Source organism: Delphinapterus leucas, chromosome 7 (genome assembly GCF_059928025.1).
Source record: "Delphinapterus leucas isolate spDelLeu-1000000601 "Yukka" chromosome 7, BTC_Dleu_Yukka2, whole genome shotgun sequence".
NCBI classification, from domain to species: Eukaryota; Metazoa; Chordata; class Mammalia; order Artiodactyla; family Monodontidae; genus Delphinapterus; species Delphinapterus leucas.
The window spans coordinates 4,406,584-4,425,882 of record NC_143135.1 but is presented as its reverse complement, the minus strand read 5'-3'; the positions used below and the strand labels follow the sequence as shown (position 1 = coordinate 4,425,882).

Sequence of the window (19,299 nt, the reverse complement as noted above, 5' to 3'; positions counted from 1 at the left end):
ACGCCTGAGGCCAGGTGTCTTTCTCAGCTGCAGGATGTCCCCACGTGGCACCCACCGTGGGGATAGGACCCCCTGGTCCTGATTTCTCCCCGGAACCCCCTTTGGGGACAGCGTGTTAGAGCTGCCAGTGGGCCTTTGCCGTAGCGAGCTTCTTTTCTTTTGTGATTAAAGGTTTTGGAGATCTCAACTCTGGCTGTGTACCGCTTCCCACACCCGGGCTGGTATGTGACTGTGGAGGACCCAGGGAGGCCTGGCTAGCGCCCCGGGGAAGGGTGTGCGCCTGGCTTCCGGCCGCTGGCCCGGGCAGCTCTAGAGCCAAACGCCCGACTGTCGGGGGGAGCGGCCGCGGCTCCTGCCCTGCTGAGGCCTACGGGGACAGGCCCCTTCTCATCGTAGCCGCCTGCAGAAGGGTAGCGTTCCCAGAGCCGGGATGGGAAGCTGTGGAGGTGCCGCTTGCAGTGCCCTGGCTCAGCACCCCCTGACCCCCACCCCAGGATGGGACACGGGACCCAGGTGTGCTGGGGGCCAGAAGCAGGGAGGACCTGGGGGCACTGGAATCGGACTGGGGCCCTCCTCTGGTTGGAGGCCCTGTGACCCGGGGTTGTCACCTCCCACTCTGGGTGTCAGTTCACCTCCCTGTAGATGGCAGGGATGGCCCGGGGCTCGCTGAACTCACGCTGCTACCAGTTCTAGCCGCACAGAGCGATGGACATCTGGCCAGGGGTCCCAGGGCGCCTCGCGGTGTGGCTTGTGGCAACCTTGGGGTCTCTCTGCCCAGAGTACAGCCGCCAACAAGCACGCGTGCCGACCTTGGGCCCTCGGGCAGCCCTGGTGTCTTGGTCCCTCTGCTGGGCTGCTTCCGTCTCAGTGGAGCAGCTGGGAGTTGCCCGAGATGGGGGTGGGGCTCCGGGAAGGGTCTGTGTCGGGAAGACGGGGGCCATGCGGTCCTCAGTGGGGACCTGTGCCCTGGGAGCAGTGGGGCTGCTGCACCGCCCGGCACCTTGGGGCTGGCTCACCTTGTTTCTCAAGTGCACTAAAACCTGCATTGGGGAGGCGGGGTGAGCTGGGGTCGGGGGGTAACATCTTGGGTGAGAATGGGTTTAAATTTAAATAGAAATGAGAGGCCAGTAAGGCCATGAGAGACACCAAGGGGACGGGGTCAGGGCTCGGGATGGCTCAGAGGTTAGGGAACGGGGTCAGAGGATAGGGGATGGGTCGGGGCCCCACCTCTCCCAGCTCTGCTGGGACCTGAGCTGGGCGTCCGGAACCTCAGTGTTCTCCCGTGTAGGACGGGGGTTGGGTAGCCCTGCGGCACTGCGGCGGGCTGTGCCCTGGAAGGTGTTGCCGTGACCGCCCTGGGGCTGCAGGCGTGGGCGGCTCAGGCTCTGCCCTCCTGTCACGATGGAGCTTTTCCGGTTGGCGTTGGCTACGGGGCGCGTTCCCGGCACTTCTGTGGCTCTCTCTGAGTCCCTGCGTCTCTGTCTGTGGACCACGTGTCTCCCGTCTGCCCCTCGCTGGCCTCCCGGCCTCCTCCAGCCCGTCTCCATGTGTCTCCGCAGGAAGCCGGAGGCGCTGGGCCTGCTGTCGCTGTGGGATGTGACTCGGCTGGTGAACGTGCTCATAGCCTTCCGTTTCTTGCGCATCATTCCCAGCATGGAGGTACCGCCCCCGCCTGTGCACGCCGTGACCTTGCCCTGGGAGTGGGTGTGCCAGGCGGGCAGGGACCGGGCCGAGCACTGTCCACCCTGCCCACCTGCCCCCGCCCCCTGGGGCCCTTCGGGCTGCGGCCCCGCCCTGCACTGCGGCTGGGCCATGCTGGTGGCGGTTGGAAGTGTGAGTGTCCAGCCCTGCTTTGTGGGTGAGGACAGCGAGGGGGTGCAGGCGGGACCCGTGTCGGCCAGTTGCAGGAGTGGCCTCGTGCTCCTTGGGGTCCCTGACCTTTGCAAGGAACTGGTGTGCTCCCAGGCATCCCGCGTTTCTGAAAGGCCTTCGGCACGGGCTGCTGGTGGCTACTGGTGCTCGTTTCCAGGACCCCCAGAGCAGGAGTGGGGTGGCCTGTGACCGCCTCTGAGCCTCGGTTTCTCTTAATGTTCCCACCCGGAGTAACACCCACCTTGAGGGGAGGGGAGGGGAGGCGGCAGTCGGGTGCTCAGGCCCAGCTCCCGCCTGGCATGGAGGCTCCCGTCTGCTTTCCTAAGCACTTTTCAGGAGAAAAGAAACCAAGGACATCTGACCCGTTTCTAAGTGTCCAGGTCCTTCCCCTGTCCATGTCTGTCCTTCCTACCAAGCTGTGCTCCTGACCTGTCAGGGGAGTGACCTGTCACCCAGGGGTATTTCCCATCTGAAGGTGGCTCGGAGGTCCTGGGTGCAGAGGGGGGGCTGCTGCCCTGAGGCCTTCATACACACACACACACACACACACACACACACACACACACCTGTGCGATTATACACACGCATACACATAGTGTACGCAGGCATGTAATCACACACACAGCCCCACAAGCACACATACAATTATGTACACACACACGTAATCACACATCCACACAAGCACACGCGTCATCTCACAGACACACGTGACTATACACGTGCATACACCGACACGTGTATGTGTGTAAGCACACAATTGTACACATACGTGCATGTAATCACACACACACAATCATACACTAGAGCACACGCAATATACGCTTATACAAGCACGACTGTATATACACACACAGTCACACGTGTGCACTCACACACATGCGTGATCACCTGTACACACGTGCTCACATGCATGTACATACGTGCACATAAACCACATGTGCACACACGTACAGCATGGTCCCCGCCTGCTACCATCCAGCGCTGTGTTCTCCTGACTTACCAGGTGGGGTAACCAGGCTGCTTGGAAAGCCCTTCTCCAGGGCTCGGGGCAGCCTGTAGCCAGGGTTCCTGATGGGGTCTCTGAGGCCCCATCTCAAACCCTATCACCCGGGGCTGACTGGCCATCTCCAGGTTGGCATTTCTTAGGAGCCTCCAGACCAGGGACGAGCTGACCCAGCCTTAGTGGGTTGGTGGGCAGTGTGGGCCGAGGCCCTGCGCACCATGGCTTCACCAAGGGTCTTGGACTTAGACCCATCTGAGGCTGGGTGGGTGGAGGTGTCTGCAGGGAAGGGGGTATATGCATCTGGGTGGGTGGGTATATACAAGTGTGAGTGTGTATGGGTGGGCACAGAGGTGTGAGCGTGTGTGTGCACAAGTATAGGTATACAGGTGTGTATGGGGGCCTGTGGGTGTGTACAGGTGCGTGTACAGGTGAGGTGTGTATGGGTGTGTGTACAGGTGAGGTGTGTATGGGTAGCTGTGGGGTGTGTGTACAGGTGTGGGTATACAGGTGTGTATGGGGGCCTGTGGGTGTGTGTACAGGTATGTGTACAGGTGAGGCATGTATGGGTGGCTGTGGGTGTTTGTACAGGTGTGTGTGTGAGGCCTTGGGTGTGTGTGTACAGGTGTGTACGGGGCCTGTGGGTGTGTGTACAGGTATGTGTACAGGTGAGGCATGTATGGGTGGCCGTGGGTGTTTGTACAGGTGTGTGTGTGAGGCCTTGGGTGTGTGTGTACAGGTGTGTATGGGGGCTGTGGGTGTGTTCAGGTGCGCGTACAGGTGAGGTGTGTCTGGATGCCTGAGGGGTTTGTGTACAGGTGTGTGGGTTGGGAAGTCACCAGTCTCCTCTTACCTTTCTAGGTCAGCGTTGGGTGGTGGGCGGGTTGGTGTCACCTCAGTGGGACCAGGAGGAACTGGGTCTGTGCTTTCTCCCCGTTTCAGCTGATGGCTGTGGTGGCTAGTACCATCCTGGACCTGATCAGAAACATGCGGGCTTTCGGCGGGATCCTGGCGGTGAGTCTAGCTGCCTGCGCTGGCCCCTCGGGGGAGCGGAGCTGGACTGTTGGATGGGGAGCCAGGGCTCAACAGGAGGCTGGTGGCCTTCGGAAGGAGGGTCCCTGTGTTAGGGGAGCGGGTGACCAGGGCCCAGGAAGCACAGGGTGGGGCAGGAAGCCAGAGAGAGGAGCTCAGGGCTGGTCTGGCTGGAGGCGCTGCCTGACCACACCCCTTCCCCAGCCGGAGATCCTCTTGGTCACTTCTGAATCCCTCCTGTGTCCTGGGCCAGGGGCCACACTGAGAAGATGAAAGACGTAAGAGGCACCAGGGACCCCTCAGGGCCCACAGAGCCCCCAGTGGGGTTTGGTCGACCATCCTTGCTCAGAGGGATTTGGGGAACTCACAGTCACTTTTGCTGAGAGAGCCGTGATGTCCCCCCGCCACCCCTGGGGTCAGCCCTTCCCCTGCCGCCGCTGTTGACTCTACCCTGTGGCCCAGGCGGGGCAGGGCCCGGTGAGCAGGGGCCCTGGGTGCTGCTACAGGCACGAGGCCTGGAGGGCAGGAGGGAAGGTGACAAAGCCCTGCTGCTTCTTGTTTTGGACAGTAAGGGGGCTCCTGTGGTGCTCTGGGCTGTCATGGGATGCTAGAGGTGGCACCTTGCTTCGGGCACTGCCCCCCAGACCCCTATTTGCACAGTGGAGGAAACTGAGGCCCAGAGGGGGGCTGGGTTAGCCTGGGGTGTGTGCCTCTTCCCTGCAGCCCTCCCCCACCACCGGGCATGCTGGGGACAGGTCAGGGGCGGCCAGCAGCCCCTTCTCTGACTGTGGCACAAGGCTGCCCAGTGCTCAGACGTCTCCTGATGGATGCGGGGAGAGTGGTGGGACTTCTCTGGAGGGACCTGGCCAGCCCCCGGTCACCCTTCCATGGCACACCGTTCCCTGGCCCTCGCTGCCCTGTTCTCAGTGGAACCCTCTTCCTGCCATACCAGCCCTGAGGAGGGGTGGACAGCCAACGTTCTTATGCCTGGGCCCCCGGTTTATCTTGGGGCTCTGCCCACAGGGGCTCCTCCCCGCTTCCCTCTGGCGCAGGTGCCTGGGAGCCCCAGTGTTCCCGGGAAGGCCGGCAGTGCCCGCAGTTGGGAATCCCTGCTGGCATGCCGCCCTCGCAGGCCTCAGCCTGGCTTTGCGGGGGTCCCTCCGGGGGGTGCTGACAGGCCCCACCTGCCTCCCTAGGTGGCCTACTACGTCTTTGCCATCATTGGCGTCACCCTGTTCCGAGGTGTCATCGTGGCTCCTGGAAACAGCAGGTGAGGGGGGCTCCGAGGTGCAGAGAGCGCCCCGCCTCTGGGGGCGCTGGAGCCGCGGGTGACAGGGCCGGGCGGGGGGGTGGAGGGGTGAGACGCAGCTCCCCAGGAGGGAGCCAGGAGGCCCCTTTCTTCCTTGGCCTCTCCACCCGCCCGCCCCTCACCGAAGCCCTCCCTCGAGCCTGCACTGAGGGTGTTTCCCGTGCCGGCTCAGAGCCCCCAGCCGTGCCCCTTTCTGGGCCTGCAGGCCAGGCCGCGCGCCGGCAGCGGGGGCGTCCAGGGCCAGGCCTGAACTGTAGGGCCGAGGGCCCCCCCGGGCCGGCCGCTGGCCGTGTGTGTCCACAGCGTTGGCCTCCTCGCCGCACTCAGCACCTCCGAGGTCGGGGGCCATCTCCCCTTTCCCCCGCTTCCTCAGGGGCCCAGCTGGGTCCACGCCGAGCAGGGGCCGCGGCGGTGCCAGGGCACCCGGGTGTGTGTCCTGCCCCCGCCTCCCACCGACCCGGCTTGTGCCCCCCCAGCCTGGCCCCTGACAACGGCTCCGCGCCCTGCGGGAGCTTCGAACAGCTGGAGTACTGGACCAACAACTTTGACGACTTTGCCGTGAGTCCTGCGCCCCCCGCCCCTCGGGACCCCCGCCTCCACCTCCCACGGCCTCCTGGACCCTGCGTCTGCCGCCCCACAGGCCGCCCTGGTCACTCTGTGGGACGTGATGGTCGTGAACAACTGGCAGGTGTTCCTGGACGCCTTCCGGCGCTACGCAGGCCCGTGAGTGACCCGTCCTGGCGGCCCCGGCCGCGGCTCTGCGTGGGGTGCGCATCTGGGTCTGCGCCTCCCGGGGATGGCGGGGCGCGTGCAGGAGCAGGTGGCTTCTGGGGGCCGTGACAGCGGGGCTCGTGGGGTGACGGGGCTCAGCCTGGAGCTTGCAGAGCTCAGACCGGCTCCCGCTCTCGCTGGCCGTGCCGCCCGGCCGCTGGCCGAGCGCCCCTGAAGGCCAGGCTGGGCCAGCTCGAGGGCGGGAACAGCGATGGCACAGGCGGGGCAGCAGGGTCTGGGGAGCAGCCGCGCTCGGCTCACGGGCGGCCCCGGTGGCCGCCTTGTTCTCCGCAGGTGGTCCAAGATCTATTTTGTGTTGTGGTGGCTGGTGTCGTCCGTCCTCTGGGTCAACCTGTTCCTGGCTCTGATTCTGGAGGTATCGGCAACCCTGCCCGGGCTCTTCTCAGTCGGAGTTGCTAACTTGCTGATGGGGGCCCACCCGGAACTTGGTCCAAAGAGGCCGTGCTGGGGTCGGGCAGCCCTGGTGGATTCAGGCTCCGTCCTCCCTTGGGGCTGCTCGCCCTGGCTGCTGGGGGCCTCTTGGAATGCTCCTGACCTTTGACCTGTGGGAGGGGGGCTGGAGGAGGGCTCTCAGGCATCTGCTGCCGTAGGAGCTGGTGGCCTTGGATCCTGGTGTCCTTGGGGTAGGGGGACAAGGCTGGTTCCACGCAGGGCCCACGCCTACTGGCCACCCGTCCCTCCCTCCCTCTTGCCAGAACTTCCTTCACAAGTGGGACCGCCGCAGTCACCTGCAGTCCCTCACAGGGGACCTAGGGGCCACCTCTGAGGTGACCGTGGAGCTCCTGTTCAGGTGCGTGGAGGGGGGAGGCAGTGGGCGGGCGGTTGGTCCCCACGAGCCCGGGGTCTGCCTCTGCTCCTGCTGCGGGGCCGGGCCTCTGTCCTGCTCTCCGGTGAGCGTCTTTCGGGAAGCACCCTCAGGTTCCGTTGGTCTCCAGGTGATTCTGTTGGTGGGTGTAGACAGGTGGCCCGAGGAAGCCTCGCCCTTCTCTTCTCCGTGGTAACCTGGAGATTGTCCCTCTGCTGGTGCAGAGAAGTGACAGCCGTCCCAGAGTCAGCCCCGGGTGGTCAAACTGCCGTCTCTGAGCGTTTGCTGTGTTACAGCCACGCGGAGAGGTGTCCTCCCGGGCTTTGAGGGACGCCACGTAAGCATCCCAGAGGTGGACCTGAGTCCCCGGGGGGTGGTTCCGAGGGGCCCCTCGTCCCGAGCACTGACGGGGCTGCTTGCATCGGCTCTGCTCCCTGCTCCTCTGGAGGTGCCCAGGGCTCCCCATCCATCCTGTCCCCGATTCCGCAGGGATGTCCTGGAGGAGCCCACGGAGGAAGAGCTGACAGAGAAGCTGAGCCACCACCCGCACCTGCAGCTGTGCAGGTGAACGTCCAGACGCCTTCCTGGCTGGGGCGGCGGCAGGTGATGCGGCCTCGGGATGGGCGCCGGCCGGGGGAGGAGGCGGCCGCGGCCCACTGGAGAGGCTTCTCCCTTGGGCAGAGCCACCGTGCGTGCCGACGCTGGGACACACGCAGGCCCTGGTTTGCAGCCGAGCTGGACCACCTCCGCGGCCCCTCAGGCGCTGTCCATGCCACTTTCTTTTTATAAGCTGCTTCCCTGAGACTTATTTTTCTAAATATTGAAAGAGGGTGACTGGGAGGGAGATGCAGTGGCCCTCCCCCTGGGCCCTGGGATTTCCGTGGTGCCTTCACTGCTGGTGGCCTTCAGGGACCAGAGGCCCACGTGGGGCCCGCACAGGCCAACCGGCAGCTTTCCGGGGCGTTAAGCTTGGGATCCTGGTTTTACATGATAAGAATCTGGACTGTGTTTTATTGTTTTATGGCTCGTGTGAGTGTGATTGGGTGCGTTTCTTTATGGGTGAGAATGCCAGTCATCTTCATCAATAAGTCTTGCAAAGAAGGAGGTGGTCATCCTTATTCCGACACGACTGTGCTTCTCTGGAACGGGGCCACCCGCTCTCAGCCTGTCAGAAGCCAGTGCTGTGGTTGGACCAGCCCTTGTGGTTCGTACTGTGTTAGCAAGATGCCTTTCAGCAACCACCGTCAGGAAACTTTGAAAAAATAAAGGTTTATTACTTACGAGACCTGGAAATTACATAGTACACCTGGGGCCACACAGTGAGGTCTCGGGTAGAGAGAGAGAGAGTGTGGGCCTGGGGTTATGCTTTTGTTGGGGTCGAGGGTTTCAGGGGCTCACTCTTTATTGGTGAATTTAAAACATAAGAGCAGGAATTTAAAGCCAAGGAAGAAAAAAAAAAATGTGGTCCAAATGGTCAGTTATCAAACTCAACCAAGATTTCTAAAATAAAGGAGCCTCAGTGGAGGAAGGTGGCCTGGCTCTTTATCTCATCGAGCGGCTGCCCATGTGTTTATTTGAGATGCCGTGTTTGAAATGGACGCCTCTGCAATCAAAGCTTAAGACAGGTACTTGCATTACAGAAAAGAAGAAAACAACTGTCGGGGCTTAACACTACCCCGGGTATGGTTGTGTAGGTTGTGCACTCTACAAGGGTACCTGGCTGCAAGGGTGTGTCCTGGCATTGACTGTCTACACCAGGAGGGGGACACCTTTTTCTAATTTGCATAAAGACATGTATAAGTCAGCGGTGGCCCTACTTTGTGTGTCCTCAGGGTGTGTGACAGAGGGGGCTGGGGTGGGGAGGAGGGGGAAGTGAGCAGTGCGTGGCAGGCCACGTTGCCACTTGGTCTGCCATCGATCCAGGTTGATAAATGGGTTTCTCATTTCAAGGGCCAGTTCGAGTGGTTGGTGGTAGCTCCTGGCGGTTTTGTTGAGAAGGATTGGAATCTTCATGGGAAGGGGTGCTGGGATCTATTAGTGATGTCTGCTGTGGGCACCGTAGGGGAAATCAGGGTACAGATGCCGACTCCACTGCAGGAAGTCATCTCAATCTTCCCCAGCTTGTCTGGGGAATGGGATGAGAGGAAAGCTTAACTAAAAAACGGCACTTCTAAAATGTCACGAAATCCAACTGCTTGAGGTTTTCTAACGGCTGGTAACGTTTTGTGTGTCCAAGCACATTGGGTTTCTGATCCCGGAGTTTTTCTGAAATTGTGGGCATTCCTCAGGTTTTGGGGACCTTTGTGGAGGTAGACAGGACTCTCCCAGACCTGCCGCCCTGTGCAGGCTGCCTTCCTGGAAGGCTGGTTTTGGGTGGGGAGGCTCTCATGGAACATGGTTTAGAAGTGGATACCCAGCTTGCCTCAGCAAGGCCCTGCTCTTCTGGGGACGAGGGTGAGGCCTGTCTGGTCAGCTGCTGTTCCTTCTGGCTGTATGTCCACCCCCCACCCAGGTCTGAGCGCCATCTAGTGGTGGATTCAGGTTCAGTTGACCTGACTCGTGATCCCCAGGGGACAGCTCCTTGCTTTTCCCAGGCCCCCTGCAGGCCTGCTTCCTCTGTGACCCGCCTGTGATCCGAGGCTGGGAGCCCGGCCTCACTGGGCTGCAAGCTTGTCCACCCAGAGTGAGCCTGGTTCTTGTGGGCGATGTGCCCTCTGCCCTGTCCTTGTGCCGGTCCCAGCTGAGGGTCCACCTCAGAGGGTCCACGTTCCATGTCTTGTGTGCAAAGAGGCCCCTCGGATTATGCTGTCCTGCGGCAGATAACTCCGGACAGCCCACGCTGGGCCCTGGGAGACGCGGGCTCTGCCCTCGGGGGGTGGGGGGCACGACTGAAGCCGCTGCTGGCGCCTGCCGTGCCGGTGCCTTCTGAACACAAGCTGGGGCACCCGTCCCTGCGTCAGTTCCCCGTGTCAAGTGATGTCAGCCTCTGAGCCTTTGTCTGAATGGGAAGTAGGGCCGAATTCAAGGCCGAGCTGGGGCTTGGCTGCTCGTTAAGGGGGGCAGGGCTGGTGGGGGTCACCCGCTTTGCAGTGCTGCCGGTGTCTTCTGTCCCCAGCCAGGCGCTCCGTGGAACTCAGGAGGATATCGCGGCCGCACCAAAGATGCGCTTGACAGAGAACACATGCTCGCATTTCTCACTACACCCTTGCGGCCCTGGTGAGGCCTCCTGCTGTTTCCTGCGCTGCAGCGTCTCTGGTCACCCCCCAGCGCTCTGGCTGAGTGCCAGGTGCGGGGGGCTCAGCCCTGGAGGACCCTGGGATTGCCCAGCACAGTGGCAGGAGTCGAGGACACCGGGAGCTGCTGTGTCTGCCCTGATGAAGACAGAAGGAAGCAGGCTGGGAGGCGGCTGTGGCTGGAGGAGCCCTGGGGCCTGGGTTAGGGGGTGAGGCGGGGCCTGCGTCTTCAGGGACCGGGGAGCCCTGGGCTGGGTGTTGGCAGGAAGTAGGTTGGAGACAGCCGGCCTGGTTGGGGGGGCAGGCCCGGGGGGAGGGGGAAGGGGTTGGCACCCACCTGGGAGCATGGCTGGAGCGGGAGGGCAGGGCTGTGGGGCAGCGCAGGGGCACCGGTGGGGCGGGGTGGTGTGGGTGCCCGTGGCCTGGACCTTGGGCCCGGGGCTGCCCACAACAGAGAGAAGCCGCTAAGATCCCGCATGCCGCAGCTAAGACCTGACGCAGCCAAGTAAATAAAAGAAAAAGAAAAGATGCCATAAGGCAGGCAAGGCACAACCTGGGAGAAGATATTTGTAACAGATATAACTGATGAAGGACTTGTATCTAGACCACGTATAGAGCGCCTACAAATTAGCAAGGAAAAGACAAACCAGTGAAAAAAAATGGGCTTGAACTGGCTTTTCACAGAAAAGCAAACTCCCAAGTCCAGCAAGTATGTGAAAAGATGCTCGATCTCACCAGTAATTAGTGACATGCAGAGTAAAACCACATGGCAATAATTTCACTGTCACTACAAGGTCAGAATTGAAGAAGTCTAACCAACTGAATGATTAGAACTTTTATATATACTTGGAGGAAATTTAAATGGACTTAATCTGTCTGGAAAACAATTTGGCTTTATTTATTGTAGTTGAATATGACATACCTTATTCTCCTGCAAGGTACACACTCAAGAGAACCCCCTGCCTGCCTGTGCCAGGTGGTAAAATGTCCAAAAGAGCAAAGCGAGCCCTGCAGAGAAGATGGACGCAACCCAGATGTCCCCAACAGAAGGCACATGACGCTGAGGTTTATTCATGCGGTGGCTTGTTATGAAGCAGTGAACATGGACGACCTCCAGCCACAAACAGCTACGTGGCCAAGTCTTAGAAACACAATGTCGAGTGAACAACGCAAGTTCCAGGAGACTCTGTGTGGCACCATATTATTTATAAAATTCAAAACCACAGTTAAACCCTACAGTGTGGGCATGTACACAATGGCAGTAGGATTACTGAAAAGTGAAACTCAGGGGCAGCCTGTAATCCAGCAGAGGGGTCAGCGCTGCGGAGACGGGGGCAGAGTGAGAAGGACCGTCTGGGTGATATGGGTGTGTAATTAAACTTTATAATGTACACACATTTACATACAGTAAGTCCCCTACTAATGGACCCTCAAGTTGCGAACTTTCAAAGATGCGAATGTGTGTTCACATATGTCCAGTCACATAAGTTAGTTCATGTGTCTGGTGTACGTGGTCACGTGCATGCGTCCTCTACAAGTGGCTGTGCTTTTGTGTACTTTACTGTATAGAGTACGGTAGTACAGTATTTTTATTTCAAGCCCAGGATGTCCAGAAGCAAGTGTAAAAGCAGCGGTATATAGCCGACCGTGTTAGTTGGGTACCTAGGCTAACTTCGTTGGACTTAATGAACAAATTGGACTTACGAATGCGCTCTCGTAATGGAACTCGTTCGTATGTAGGGGACTTACCGTATATTCCTTTGTACATACCAAAATGTAATATATTAAAATGTAATAACGGAAGAGCACAAGAGGAGGGGAGTTGAAGACACAGGGTATGGGCAGCTCCCCCTGGGAATTTTGTTGCCAAGGGAGCAGAGACATGAGAGCGATGGTTGGAAGGCAGGGGGGTCAAGACAACGTTGGTTATTTACGTGGGAGGAATTGTGTGGACTGTGGGGAAGATCCAGGGACGCAGGGGTGAGAAGGGGAGTGGCTGTAGCCTTGGCTTTGAGTGGGGGACAGGCGTGGCCCCCTGGACGAGGGCAGTGGGCAGCAGCGGGGGCATGGGGCAGGCTGGGGGGTTCTGTGCGCCCTAGAGGCGGCCAGCAGCATCTGTGTGTGGGGTTTCTGCCGGCCCCGCAGGCCCAGGTTCCTCGTGGGAGCAACAGAGGCCACTGAGGTCCCTTCCCGGGCCCCCTCCCACGTGCCGCCCCCCAGCCCTGGCAGCCGGGCAGGGTCCAGGCCCGGGGCCCGATCTGTCGGTGGAACCTTGGAGCGGAGTCCCAGCAGGCGGGTGTGGGTCTTTCATGCGGTCTCCTCCGAATCTGGTCTTTCACCAGAACAGCCAGGCTTTGGCTTCGTTCCTTGCTGATAATTGGTGGCTCTGATTAAAACACGGAACAATCCCTCGCTTAGAACAAAACGGTGGAAGGCAGGCGCGCTGCACCACTCTTAAAAACCAAAGAAGGGGGCGTGGGGCTCACAACGCCCCTCACGTCAAAGTGGCGGGGAGATGCTGCGTCCCCCCGGCCCTCTGATCACGTTCGGCCGAGCTGTCCTCCTGGGAAACACAATCGGAGCCGCCCCAGGGCGGCCGGCCCACACCTGCAGGACCTGGGCGGCCCGGCTGCTGCCCCGGGTCCAACAGCAGTTGGCTAATCCGTGCCTGGGCCCTGCCACACCTGTCGCCAGGTGAGCCAGACCTGCCTGGCCTTTGCTTTTTCATCGCAGTTAACGGGCAGGAAGACGTGTGGGGATACGGGAGCTGCTGACAGCAGAATCCACGGCCGAGGCCATTCTACAGCCGCACCCATTGCTGAAGCCTGTTGCCGGCTGAGGGCTGAGCATCGGGCAGGAGTCTCTGCCATTGGCTCTGACCTGCGGGAGCCTCAGAATGCCCTGGAGGAGGGCTTGTTAACACCAGTCCTGGGCCCCAACCACACAGCATCCGGGGGCCTGGGAACCTGCATCCCTAAGAGTTCCCAGGTGATGCTGCTGCCGGTCCAGAGACCACAGGTAGAGAACTTCCCACCCCTTCCCTTGTTTGCTTTCTTTTAGCACGTATGTAACGAGCACACATAGCTGCTGTTGGTAAATTTTTAAAAAGCAACGTTTTGGGAGGGAGCTATGACAGAAAGGACTCCTTTCTGGGGGGTCAGAATTGCCCAAACTGTCCGCTCTGGGCAGAGGATTCAGGGAAAGATGTCAGCTCAACAGGACACACGTCTTGGTCAGCAGGGTCCAGGCAGACGGTGCCGCCCATCCTTGGCTCAGGGTCTGTGCCCTAACTGCATGACTGGCCGTGGAGAGCCGGCTGGACCCTGAGGGCCCCTCCCAGTCTCGGGTGGGCTGGGTGGAGTGGGCTGGGACAGCACCAAGGACCCCCGGGCTAGAAGTGGGGAGAGGTGGGGGTCCAGCCACCCGCTCCCAGGTCCACAGTCCTGTGTTCTCACGCTGCCCCCCTGCACTCCCCCTGCCCACAGTGGGGTGTTTCCACTCCCTCCTCTGTCCCCAGGGCCTGCGGTGCTTAGCGTGTAGCTGGCTCGTAGCCAACATCTGTGCGTGAAAGAATCCGCAGCTATTCACACCATCTAATGCAGGAGACGACACGAGTCCCGTGTCAAACAGTAGCATTTGCTCTACAAATATGTCCTGGGGGCCACTATATACCAGAACACAAACGGAGCAGCAGGAGACATGGGCAGCCACACTCAAGCCGGCAGCCAACAAGAGAAGTGGGAGAGAGAAGTGAAAGGGGTGAAAACAGAAGAGGCGGGGCCGGGAGGAAGAGAAGGGACTGCAAACGCACCTGAGGACCTTCTGCTGCTGCAGGCCAGCTCCGAGCTTCCTGGCAGCCTCTGGGAAAAGGGAAATGAGCTCCTACCCACAGCAGCCTCCCTAGCCTTGGTTTTGTCATCTGCGTGTTTCAGGGCTCACCGTGGGGGCCCCACGAGGTAAGGATGTGAAAACACCTCCTTTCAAGTCTGTGAAGCAGCGCACACAGAAGGCGTCAGCATTTTATTTCCCTTAAGGGAACCCTCAGGAGAATAATAGTTACAGTGATAATCAGTCACAATAAAAACCACGGTTTGAGTGCTTGCTCTCTGCAGGTGCTTTTCTGAGCACTTTACACTGGCTAGTTTAACCCTGAGAAGTCCCCAGCTGTGGCGCCGCTGACAGCTGGGGAAACTGAGGCAACAGAGAGGTTGGGTAACTTGCTCATGGCCACACAGCTGGTGATGGCGTTGCCTCCTCTTCTGGCCCAGGCTTGTCTCTGTTTCCATCCCCGTGTGCATCAGTGGCAGAGTTCACAGAGCAAGTGCTGCAGCACCAGGTGTAACTTGCAGGACTGGCAGGGTCACTGAGGCCCTGGTGGGCTCCGTGTGTCAGCACAGGAGGTGGGAGGTGGCACGCATGATGAGGTGACCTTCAGGACGCAGGATGGGCTCCTTGTGACTTTCTCCCGTCTTAGCCACTATCCAAAGTAGCCCAGGGCACCCGGAATCTAGGCCTGGGTCTGCACCCCGCCTTCTGCACGCCGGGATGCATGGCTGGCCTTCCTGAGCACTGGTTCCCTCACTGGAGAAGGAGATGGGTAGGCGGCTGGAGAAATGACGTCTAGGAAGCCCTTGTGCCGGCTCAGGTGCAGTATTTGTACTTCAGACACGTGCAAACAGCACTTCTGAGCTCTTTGTAGGTGGGGGTCATTGTCCTTGTCTTGCAAGTGGGGAAACTGAGGCACAAGAGATTCAGGGGCCCAAGCCCACAGGTGGCAAGGCCGAGTATGAGCCCCGGGCTGTCTCGGAGGCCAGGTGCTCTCTCAGCCTGCTGTCCTCACGGCTGTGGCCATGAATTTCTCATGTGTTGGCTCCTGGGTTTCCAGCCCTTGGCTCGACCACAATGACAGTGGGTCTTAGTGGACCACTGGCTTCTTTGTACTCATGTCCTCAGCTGTCAACGGGCCGCTCGGCGAGCACCTTGTCACCCTGAGCTTGGCAGTGGCTGAGGCAGGGAGGGGCTCTGGGTGGGCCCCACCTGGAAGGGCTGAACCTTCCGTTGGGGATCCCTATCCCCTCCCCCGGCCCAGTGCCAGGTACCCGGCGATACCTAGTGTATCACCTGTACTTGGACGTTTAGGAGCATCCTCAGGGGCCCCGTCAGCCCCACCTCCTCCACCTGGGGACAGAGTCCAGGCCCCTGGGCTGGGTCACTGAGGCCAGTAGGCTCCCTCTGTCTGGGAGTTTCACCCGCCCCACCTGTGAGCTTTCACGAGCTCCCTTTCTCACTTAGGGGAGAGACAGGGTCCAGCCCTGGACACAGACGGGGTCGTGAGGCACACCCAGGACACACGGTCAATTTAGCCTCTCCAAAATTTCACAGGTTCTTAACGTAAAACAAAAAGAAATAGGACTTCCCTGGCATTCCAGTGGCTCAGACTCCGCGCTCCCACTGCAGGGGGCACGGGTTTGATCCCTGGTCGGGGAAGATCCCGCATGCCCCATGGTACGGCCAAAAGAAAAAAAAAAGGAAAAGAGAAAGGAAAAAGAAAAAGACAAAACCAACCAACCAACCAGAAAAACAACCAAAAAGAAAGTAAAACTCTGGCTCTGATAGTCAGTTTCCAAAGTCCATACAGGTGTCCCACCATTCAAGGGAAGGAGGCACGAAGGACCTTGTGTCCAAGGATGTGGACGAGCACAGGCTCGCGTGCTCTCCTTTTTCCTGCCCCACAACATTGCCTGGAGAAGGGTGCAGCAGGGGGAAGGGGGAGGGAGGAGGCTGGGGTGCTCCCAGCTCCACCGGACACATCCCGCGGTCCCTGCCGGAGCTCTGGTACATGGTCACTGCTTTCTCCCGCCCAGGCTCTTCCTCCCTGATTTGCGGACGGAGGCCCTACCCTGCAGTGGACTCAGGGGAGAGGAGGCTCCAGGTGAAGGGCACGGGTTCCCGGGTGGATGAAGGTGCCACAAGTTCAGAGCTGACTCTTTGGGGCTCTGTTGGGTCCCTCCTACCCGTCCAGTGCCTCTTGTGACAGGTGCCATGCCCGTCCCCGGGAGTGACACTCGCCGCTGGAGACCCTTGTTCTCCCAGGGGTCCCTTTGGGCAGGTCTTCAAACGGCTCCATCCCAGCATCCTCTCCCCTTCCCGCATCACCCACACCTGGCCCTGGGAAGCCTCAGGTGGTCCTGGCCCCTCTGGCTGGAGTCTGCGGGTGATGCCGTGCTGCTTTGGCCTCAGTGCACGGTCCCCAGTTGTGGGGTACAGCCCTCCAGGGGACCCTGAGCTCAGTACAGGTGCGGTGTTGTCAGACGTGGGGAAGGGGTGCAGCACAGCGGTGCAAATCCTACCTACTCCCCCTCTGGGCGCTTTCTAGTCTCAAGTGGACAAGGGGGCTTAAGAATCGGGAGCTGGCTTTTATCCCTCTCCTTTGTCGATACTTTTTACGTCCAAAGGGCTCTGACCTTGGGATGTCACGCCTCTTGGGTGCAGGTGGAAACATCATGTGTAGCATCCCCCGCTGGTGTGTCTGCACAGAGGCAAACCCAGAAATTCTCGGGCTGGTGGGTCTTTCCTCTGGATGGCGGGAACGTGAGAGATGTTTAAAGAAAGGACTGAATGCCCACCCTTCCCTCCATACTATGTCCTGATTGTGGGAAAAGTAGGGGCAAACTGCTTTAAAATGAACTAGAAAGTTCTAGATTGGACAGAGGGTTAAAGCCTATAGCCCTCGTGATGCCAGTGGCCCTTGGGCACCTGCCAAAAACATAACCTAAAAAACACGGGGTGCAAGGAAATGATGTTGAAAAGTTGTCAACAAAACAGCAACAGACCCACACGTGTGACAGAGCAGACCCCGTAGCCTGTTTCGAGACATGGGCAAAAGTGGCCACAGTGAGAAATGTGCCTGTGATTTCTGCTGATGACGGGCCGGTGGTCCTACCGTCACCCTGGCTTGTGGCCTGTGTTCATATAGAAGGGAATGACACAATGGGGTTTGATTTTTTTTAAAAAATAAATTTATTTATTTGTCTTTGTTGCTGCGTGCGGGCTTTCTCCAGTTGTGGTGAGCGGGGGCTACTCTTCATTGTGGTGCACGGGCTTCTCATTGCGGTGGCTTCTCTTGTTGCGGAGCACGGGCTCTAGGCGCGTGGGCTTCAGTAGCTGTGGCGCGCGGGCTCAGTAGTTGTGGCTCGCGAGCTCTAGAGCGCAGGCTCAGTAGTTGTCGCGCACGGGCTTAGCTGCTCCGCGGCATGTGGGATCTTCCCGGACCAGGGCTTGAACCCGTGTCCCCTGCATTGGCAGGAGGATTCTTAACCACTGCGCCACCAGGGAAGCCCTCAGAGTTTGACTTTTCCCATGCACGCTCACAGGTGGAACTGTGGCAGGATTCTTCCCCGTGGTCGCTGAATTAGGATGGTGAAAGTAGCTCAGTTCTGATGTCGGCCGTGGCTGGTGGGGGGCTGACCCAGCCCCCTCTGCCGGGAGACCTCTCTGGTCCCCCCGCAGGAATGAACCCCCTCCCCAGTTCCTACTGCCCTTTCTCTCTGTTCCACCACTGACCCCACCCCTAAGTCACTGGTGGGTGTGGGCCTGGGAACGACGTGTCTCATGTCTCCTCAATCCTAATAAGTAAAATGAGTCCCAGTAAACGTGGCACCCAGTGCAGCCCCAAGCAGGGCTCTTGTGCGTATGGGTTAGTGAGGCAGGAAGGGATGTTTTCTGGAATCATTTAGGTGGTCCCCAAACTTGAGCACATCTCAGGACGCCTGGAGGGCTTACAGAACACAGCTTGCTGGGCTCCACCCTGGAGTTTCTGATTCAGCAGGCCTGGGGAGATGGGCCTGGGAATTTGCATTTCTAACCAGTTCCTAGGGGATGCTCTTGCTGCTGGCTAGGGGCAGGACTCTGGGAGCCACTGGGGGTGTTCCCTTCCCTGGCACCACTGTAGGGAAGTCAGTAGTGACCCCTCCCAAAATATATGTTTGAGTCCTTACCCCTGGTACCTGGGAAGGTGCGCTAATATGGAAATAGTCTTTGCAGATGTGATTGTGTTAAGGATCTTGAGATGAAGCCACCCTGGATTGAAGGTGGACCCTGAACAGGATGAGGTGTCTGTACAAGAAGAGGAGAGGACGCAGAGACACACGGAGGAGAGGCCACGTGGCCACGGAAGCAAGGCTGGAGGGGTGTGGCCACAAGCACAGGGAAGCCTGGAGCCCCTGGAGGAAGGACCCTCCCCTAGAGCCTTTGGGAGGAGTGCCCAAAGCGCCGTTCGTGATACCTCGTCACGGCCACCCCAGGACACTCACGCAGCCCCTGACAATGTGCGAAGCGGCTGCAGCTTTTCTTTTTTGCTAAGCTCCTTGAGACCTCAGATCACAGGCTCCAGGTGGCCCAGACCCGTCCAGTGGGGCCAGTGCTCAAGGGAAAAAAGCAAAACAGACGATGCTCTGTCCTGTTTCCCGCTGTTCTTAGGGAGGTGACCCAAAGCAACTTCTGGGACACATCTAGGCCCAAACAGCCTGGGTCTGGCCCCAAGGGTGAGCCTGGGTGAGCCGGGAAGAAGATGTACGTTGTGACTTTCGGGGTCCAGGTACCACGGGAACAATCCACACAGCCTGCCCTGGGCCCTAAGGCAATGGGTCCACGTGTCAGGCCTGCGGCTGCGCGATGGAGGTGGGCGTTCCAGCCACCCGTGGGCTACCAGCCGTCCTAGTGTGGCCCCATAAGCCACAGGGGTCTAGGGGACCTCCCAGAAGGCCCACTGACTGAGTGGGAGATTTGCTGACCCACAGCAGAGCACAGGTGACCATCTGGCTTGGAGGTCACACAGGCCAGGGCTTGACCCCAGCCCAGTAGGACCCTGCTCTGTGACGGGGCCCTTTCTTTCCTCTGGCCTTAGTTGCCCGGTGTGCGAGATAGGATGGAAGGGCTGCCTGTGAGCCTGGAGCGGGCACCTTGTCAATCCACCAGACACTCAGGTGACAGGAAATGCAGGTTCTTCCTCTGCCCCTGATGGCAGTGGGCTGGGGGTCCCACAGGTGACTTGCATACAGGTGGGGGCTGGAGGCAGAGGCCCTGGGCATCCAGAGGCAGGGCCCGGTAGAGGGCCAGGTAGGACACGCCCGGAGACGCTCCCCGGCATGTACGCAGTACCAGAGCTGGCCAGCAGAGGGCAGCAGAGCTCCAGCGACGGGGGTCCCCGGAGGCCTGGCCTAGACCACCCCCAGCCCCACCCCAACTCCAGCGCCGC

The 19,299-nt window shown here is 59.7% G+C and overlaps 1 protein-coding gene across 7 annotated transcripts in view; it reads left to right on the top strand.

Annotated features, from left to right (window-relative positions):
* Nucleotides 1–8,093, top strand: part of TPCN2 (two pore segment channel 2) — a 31,568-nt gene extending 23,475 nt beyond the window's left edge. For 3 of the 7 annotated variants that reach the window (XM_089914371.1, XM_089914369.1, XM_022591153.3), the window contains 10 exons: nucleotides 172–221; nucleotides 1,560–1,659; nucleotides 3,815–3,886; nucleotides 5,101–5,174; nucleotides 5,690–5,771; nucleotides 5,854–5,936; nucleotides 6,279–6,360; nucleotides 6,701–6,795; nucleotides 6,963–7,147; nucleotides 7,300–8,093. In XM_089914371.1, coding sequence (XP_089770497.1) covers nucleotides 172–221; nucleotides 1,560–1,659; nucleotides 3,815–3,886; nucleotides 5,101–5,174; nucleotides 5,690–5,771; nucleotides 5,854–5,936; nucleotides 6,279–6,360; nucleotides 6,701–6,795; nucleotides 6,963–7,137 — 813 coding nt within the window. In that variant the 3' untranslated portion in view covers nucleotides 7,138–7,147; nucleotides 7,300–8,093. Of the gene's footprint in view, nucleotides 1–171; nucleotides 222–1,559; nucleotides 1,660–3,814; nucleotides 3,887–4,108; nucleotides 4,183–5,100; nucleotides 5,175–5,689; nucleotides 5,772–5,853; nucleotides 5,937–6,278; nucleotides 6,361–6,700; nucleotides 6,796–6,962; nucleotides 7,148–7,299 lie in introns of those variants that run through there. The other 4 variants (XM_089914370.1, XM_022591154.3, XM_089914372.1 and 1 more) reach the window with 3 other exon arrangements.
* The last annotated feature ends 11,206 nt before the right edge of the window (nucleotides 8,094–19,299 follow it).